Genomic DNA, 7,506 nt, shown 5'->3' with positions numbered 1-7,506 from the left:
AATGAAGGGAAGGTGAGAACACTCCTGCACATCTCCTACTGGGGACGTGCCCGCAACCCAGGTACATGCCCTTGACCGGAATCGAACCTGGGACCCCCCAGTCCGCAGGCCGACGCTCTATCCACTGAGCCAAAGCAGTCCCGGCCTGGGAATCTTTTTAAAATCCTGATTTCTGGGCCTCATCCTCCGGAAATTCTGTTTCTTTGTTATGATGAGGCCCAGAAATCAGGATTTTAAAAAGATTCCCAGGTGATTCTGATGTGCAGCCAGGTTGAGAACCACAGTCGTAGACTATCCTTAAAGACAACATGAGGACGCATATGTGCCAATGCTTTGAAGACTGCAGAGCCGCAGCTGTTCATTTCTTCTGTGATTGATTTATGATTCGGGATAAAGTACGAATCTTCAAGAAATCGCCTACCCTTCCTGAGAAGTAGAAGGTAAATTCAGTTTTTGGGCAAGATCAGTCACATGCTCACACGCCTCTTAAAAACATGTCAAATCATGGACAGGAATCATTTTCATTCTAATTTCACCGAGAACAACGCAAACCAATTCCAAAATCAGCATATGTTAAACAACCAAGCAGATTATTGCTCCCTGGGATTTGGGGAATTAAACAGAAAAAGAGCAGAAGCCTGACAATCCTTGGGAAAGAGCATTTCCAACTGCATTACACCTGTGTTCTCTGCAGAGTGAGGACACAGTCACCCATGGGCAAGGCGTAGGGACAGCCTTTTCCTTTTTCTCAGATTACATGCCCTTTATGTCACCTCCTAAGTGACCAATGGATAGCTAGATTTATTTGTGCACAGATCGCTAAGTTCTGTGTTCCAATGCCTGGAATTTCAGAGGCAACAGCTCCAAAATGTCTCAAGTCCAAGGACTGCTGGGCTTTGCAACATTGTGATCGTTTGTAAACCCCTCTCCAGAAGCACACACAGCGAAGATGTGTTCAGTACCATCAACTGCCCGGTCCTTGGGACCTAAGGAGAATCCATGGTCTTTGTCTTCTGTAAAGCCTGGTAAAATAAAATTTTAAAAAATGAGATGCTAAGCGTGCTATCACTCGTGCCAGCTGAGTTTCTGGATGCTGAGCTACATACAGTGAGAGTGCAGGAATATGTGCTCTTCCTCTCACAGGCTGACACAGAGTTGAAATTGATTCGAAGAATCCCATTACCTGCTCTGATGTACACCTGGTGAACCTGCTGCTGCTGCTTCCTTTTAATCCGAGAATACTGCCGCTTTAGCGCGTTGATGTCCGTGGTCATGCGCTCCATCATCATGCTGTTGAAAGCGGCGTGGTATTCACTTCGGCAGGAATTGATGGCTCCTGGACTCAGCTCCGCAATGTTATTAGATCTCAGGCTCTGCTCTTCGTGGGGCTCTGTACTCGCGGCGGCAGAGACAAGGAGAGGTGTCAGTGGAGGAGAACGGGCCGAACGGGCAATTGATTCCACTGTAACCCAGAGTGGTATCACAACCTCCAGAAAATTCTAAACCACAAAAAAAATGTACACTAGGATTTGTCTAGAGCTTGTTTTAATCAGTCCTGAAAATACTTCTGCATTTTCTTATTAGCCTAATTGTGGGTCTGAAATGAGCTGTGTGGATTCACAGTTTTATTTTATTACCACTTTGTTTATTATACAGACATAAGATCAAGTTTTCGAGATAAAAAATCACTGTTATTTTCGAAAATGCCCTTAGAAAAATATAATTCCAAATGTCAAGTCATTGTACAGAAGTCCACATAAATGAGTGAGAATTTATAAGGGATTGATAGTTTGTAGTGTTAAATCAGCCACTAAAAGTGAGATTTTAGCCCTGGCTGGTGTGGCTCAGTTGGTTGGAACATCATCCCATATACTGAAAGGTTGTGGGATCGACTCCTGAACAGGACACATAGCCAGACTGTGAGTCTGATCCCTGTTTGGGGCGCTTGTGAGAGGCCGCTAATCGATGCTTCTCTCTCACATCAATGTTTCTCTCTCTCCCTTTTCCCCTCTCTCTCAAATCAATAAGACATATCCGTGGGTAAGGATTTTTTTTAAGTGAGTTTTTAAATTAAAAATAGATTCTATGAAATTATCAAGACTTCGAATCACTCTACCACTAGAAATGCATGTTTTTATTTGTTTAACAACCATTTCCTGACCATACACTATGTGTGTTATAGTTCCCGGGACACCTACACCCAGCAGGGTTGTCCCTTAAATAAAACTGAGATTACATCCAAGAGAGAGAAACAAGCACTGTGCGAAAGCACGCTTCCAGACTGCACGGCCGAGGCGGGCAGACCGGGCTCCTCAACACCATATGCAAAGCTGGCCGGGGGACCAGCTGAAAGAGAACCCTCAGTAGGGATCCCGACTATCCCAACAGCCACTGAAAGTGTTAGAGGGCTACACGTCTGCCAAGTTTACTTCCTTTTTTCCCTGAAGACACTTGTGCTAGGAAAAGGAAATTAAAAGGGGACCTGCACACCTGAACTTAAGTAAGCCCAACAAACAGGAATAATAGAACAGGAGAACATGATCAGGTCATCCTGGGCACAGACCTGCACAGAAAGAAAAATGGGGGGAAGGGGAGTACGGGAGGGCAGGGGGAAGGGACACAGACCCAGACTTCAGAAATGCAGATTCAAAAATGTTAGAATTAAAATCCACATTGATCCCATGGCTAGAAGCCAAACGCTGATATCCAGGCAACAAGAGGGAGGGTGGAAGGCATTACGAAATCAATGGGGATCTTGTTGGGTTCACATTACTAAAAGCCTTTTAAAAAGATGAGAGGAAAATGCATACCAAAGACATTACACACACACACAAAAAGGATGAACCCAAACCATGAAACAGGTCAAAACTCAAAACAAGCCAAGGTTTAGGGAAAATACTCAAAACTAGAACTATGAAAAAGACAAAGAAGATGAAGATGGCGAAGAAAAGACAGCAATGATGAGATGATGAAGAGGAGGGAAAAAAATAGATAAATACTATTAAAAGTTCTGAAAATCATATCTTATGAGAAATGCTTAAAGAAATTCTGAACTTGAGCCATGGAGAAAACTGTTGGGGACATGATGGCTGTCCTCAAAAAACCGAAGAGCCGTCCAGTCAAAGAGGGAGTGGACTCATTCTGTTTTGTTCCAAAGAAATGAACTATTAATAGAACTTGTAGGCAGAGATTCTCTCTCTGCAACTAGAAACCATGGGCTAAGTGGAGGAACCCAAAAGAATGCCTTCTGATATAATGAGTTTCTTATCTCTCAAATTCAAGGAGAGGACACCATAATGTTTTAGATTCAGACAGTAGTTCTCTATAAAAGAGAAGCCAGTCTAGAATGAATTCAATTAAACTCAAACACACGGTAGCAAGCATCTATTACATCACAGGCTCTGTGCTAAGGAACTGAGCAAACAGTTGAATCGGACGAGTATGGCGCAAAGTCACCATAAAAAAAGAAGAAATATATATTATGCATGCAACCCATAACACAGAGAAATCCTACTAAATAAGAAAGTAACACAGAAGATACTTTTTCAAATATATATATATATTTTTAATTATTTTTTAATTTCAGGGAGGTCCCTTCAGGGAGGGAGAGAGAGAGAACATTGATAGGCTTCTTCCTGCACACCCCACACTGGGGATTGAACCAGCAAAACTGGGCATGTGCCCTGACCGGGAATTGAACCTAGACCTCCTGGTTCATAGGTCAACACTCAACCACTGAGCCACAACAGCTGGTCCAGAGAAGATACTTTTAATAAAGACCTTCAATAAGGGTAACCAGTTCAGAAAATAAATAGGCATTTATAGGTTACAATAGCAGTACCCCTGCTATAGTGAACCAACACATTGTGATAATCTAAATAGAGAGCCACCTTTTTTACCTTTAATTTGTTTTTGGTACTTCTGTAGTTCAGGTGCCAGGAGCCCACTGAAAGGTCCAAGACACCCCACGGCATTAGCAATAGCATCTTCATCATCTGGGTCATTCTCTTCATCACTGTCTCTGATCTTACCATGTCGTCTTGGAAAACATAACAGAAAAAAAATATTCAAAGAAAATAGTGTCATTTTTTTAAAAAAATAATTCAGTCACATGGTTTAAATGACATATATTATATTATATATATATACACACATACATATAAAGTCTCTCATCCCAATCCAACTTCTGCCCCGCTGTTCCACCTAATTCCTACAGGTGATGCAGTGACTAGCTTCTTATTTAGCCTTTAGTTTCTTTATGCATGGATAAGCAGACATGACTATACCAGAGGCTCGATGCACAAAATTCATGCACGGGGTGGGGGAGGGGAGAGGTGTCCCTTAGCCCGGCCTGCACCCTCTTGCAATCCAGGACCTTTCAGGGATGTCTGCCTGCCAGTTTAGGCCCGATCCCACAGGGATCCCTGCGGATCATGCCTAAACTGGAATTCGGACATCCCACTGGCAATCTGGGACCGCTGGGTCCTAACTGCTTGCCTGCTTGCCTGATTGCCCCTAACCACTCTCCCTGCCTGCCTGATCACCCCTAATTGCACACCTGCCTGCCTAATCTTAACCACTGCCTTAACCACTCGCCTGCCTGTCTCATTGCCCCTAAGCACCTCTGACTGCCTGTCTCATCGCCCCTAACCATTCACCTGCCTGCCTGATTACCCCTAACCACTACCTGGGGTGTGGGGCCAGCCAGGGCAAGGGGCCTTGTCCTTCTGGTTTCTGGTCATTCTGGTCGTTCCACCATTTCCGTTGCTGGGCTTTTATTATATAGGATAGTCTTATTTTTCTCCTCTTTTTACATAAATATTAGCATACTATCTACACTCTTCTGCACCTTGCTTTTTTTCACTTAAGAAACCTCTCCATATTCTTACAAAGAGCTTCCTCATCGTTTTTTACAGCTGCACTGTCTTGTATGCACGTGGTGCACGTTAGGGAACCCTGCGCTAATGAAGCACACTTGAGTGGTTTCAATATTATGCCATTATGAACAATGCTGCAATAAGTAACCTTTATACATCCTGTGTTTTGCATGTGTATAAATATATTTGTGGGATAATTCATAGAGGTAGAATTGCTGGGTCAAAATCCATTACAAATTTTGGACAGTACTTCCCAACGGCCTGCCACGAATCCTGCAGTAAGCAACCTCTCACTGCAATGTGCCTGTGTCCCCATGGCCTTATCAAGAGCGTGCACATCAGCCTTTTGAATTCTTGTTAATCTGATAGGCAAAGTAACAGACTCTCAGCCTAGTTATTTGCTACATTTCTCTTGATGCTGCCTTCTATGTACACTACCTAGTCCCATCCTTCCATCATTTTTCAGTTGGGTGGTCATTCCACATTAATTTCTAGGAACTTTATGAGAGATATCAATAACATATACTTTTCCATGAATATTTTTGTGTCTGCTTATGAGGGTTCTATTTTGGTTTTAGTCATACAGAATATTATTTGTAAATACTTAGTGTTTTTTTTTTCCTTTATTGTTTTTTATTTTTTATTTTGAGGCTGTTATCAAGGCCTTCCCAATTCCAAAGAACTAAACACATTTTTCCACATTTTCTTCTGCTAATGTTATTACTTCATTTTTTCCCATTTAAGTCTCTCATCTATATGAAATGTATCCTACTGTGTGATGTAAAGAAAAACTTCAACTTTATTTCCTTCCAGAGTAGGTCTCATTGGCCCAGCACCATTTACTAAATGATACCTCTTTTCACTACTGTTTGATATGCCAAGTTTTCATATACTGTATTCCTGTGTATTTGTCAATGTCTGGTCTTTATAGCATTTTAAATAAGCTCATCTGCTTTTTCATGCTTCAGTTCTACACTATTTTAATTATTGAGATTTTTTTAAAATATTTGATATTTTTAAATAAGTTGTGGGATTGCTACAGGTCCCTTCAGTTTATATTCTAGTCTTCCTTGGAAAGAACAGTTTTAAAAATCACTCTCTTGAATTTACATCAAAACCTTAAAAAAATCCATATTTTAAGAACCAAACTACTTTGAATATATTTCTAGGGCTTAACAATCATTAAGTTACAATAACCAGTTAAAGTATCTAGTCTTCTATCACGAAAACAAGAAGGGAAAAAAAAGACCTTACCCAGACACGGAGGTGGGTTTCACTGCAGCTGGGAACGGTGTAATGTTGTAGGTGTACTTTTCCCTCAACTCTGCCAGTTGTGGGAAAGGGAATGGAGCCATGGAGTAAACAGTCTGAAAACCAGAAGCAAAAATGCCATGCCTGAAACGGAGCCCTTAAGTAACTCTATCAATCCTGGAAAGACATTATGATTTGAGTGTGAAAAGGTTTTAAAAACTGCCTCTTACAGAGAGAGTGGAAAGATCCTACTTCAATATCCGCTTTAGAGAAAGACAAAAGAACACTGATAAACACAACGGTGAGTTTTCAAATCAACCTGACTGCAACCAGGCATTCCAACTGGTGAGCAAGGGTGAGCCCATGGGGGGTCTGACTTCCTTCTGCTCAATTCGGGGGTGGGTGAATTCAGCAAGCCACAGCTCCCTTACCTTTTTATGCTCACTTGAGAGTATGTTTATGGTGGGGGAGAGAGAGAGAGAGAGAGAGAGAGAGAGAGAGATATGATCGGTTGCCTTCCGTACACACCCCACCAAGGACTGAATCTACAACCTAGGTATGTGCCCTGATGGGGAATCGAACCTGCAACCTTTCGGTGCACAGGACGATGCTCCAACCAACTGAGCTACCCAACCAGGGCAGCTCCCTTACTTCTTTAATAAAGAACCCATCAATGTTTCATATCTAGTACTTGTTTTTTAAGCTCTGTTTGATGATTTTTATAGACATTACGCCAGCCTGGATAAAAATAAGTGGACAATCTTGTTATGGACTGCGTGCTTTCTTCAAACACACCTTTTCAAATATCTGTGAATAAAGTCTAGGTGAAAATTGCTGGTTTCGGGTGTTTTTTTTTTAACTGACAGTGTAAAAGCCCAGACTGTTTAAAAAAATCTATAAATAAAAATGAGAAAAACGCCTGTGCTTCCTCCAGAATTTCAAAATTATATGCCATTCTATTAGCAGAAGGGAAATAATCTTATTTGCTTTCTTAGTTTTATCAAAATTTAATTGCTCCAAAATTTTAATTATATTATTTATTCAATCCTTAAGGTTCTTATTCACCAGAAAATGTATCTTTTTCTTTTTTAATCCTCACCCGAGGATATTTTTCCATTGGTTTTTAGAGAGAGTGGAAACACCGATGTGAGAAAGACACATTGATTGGTTGCTTCCCACATGCCCTAACCAGGGCCAGAAGCCTGCAACCAAGGTACGTGCCGTTGACCGGAGTAGAACCTGGGACCCTTCCGTCCTCGAGCTGACGCTCTATCCACCGAGCCAAACTGGCTAGGGCAGAAAATGTATCTTAATCATACTAGCTTTCTCCCAGGAAGCTTTTTAAATATCCTGATATTTTCTGGGGAATTTAAAGTGG

General features: G+C 41.6%; 1 protein-coding gene across 1 annotated transcript in view; it reads right to left on the bottom strand.

Annotated features, from left to right (window-relative positions):
* TBC1D30 (TBC1 domain family member 30) overlaps positions 1-7,506 on the bottom strand; it is a 37,931-nt gene that overhangs the window by 5,067 nt on the left and 25,358 nt on the right. The window contains 3 exon segments of the mRNA XM_006769620.2: positions 1,184-1,390; positions 3,900-4,039; positions 6,132-6,244. Of these exon segments, the coding sequence (XP_006769683.1) occupies positions 1,184-1,390; positions 3,900-4,039; positions 6,132-6,244 (460 nt within the window).

This window comes from Myotis davidii, unplaced genomic scaffold, assembly GCF_000327345.1.
Source record: "Myotis davidii unplaced genomic scaffold, ASM32734v1 scaffold523, whole genome shotgun sequence".
In the NCBI taxonomy this organism is placed as follows: domain Eukaryota; kingdom Metazoa; phylum Chordata; class Mammalia; order Chiroptera; family Vespertilionidae; genus Myotis; species Myotis davidii.
Note: the sequence above shows the minus strand (reverse complement) of the source record. Positions and strands in the feature narration are given on the sequence as shown.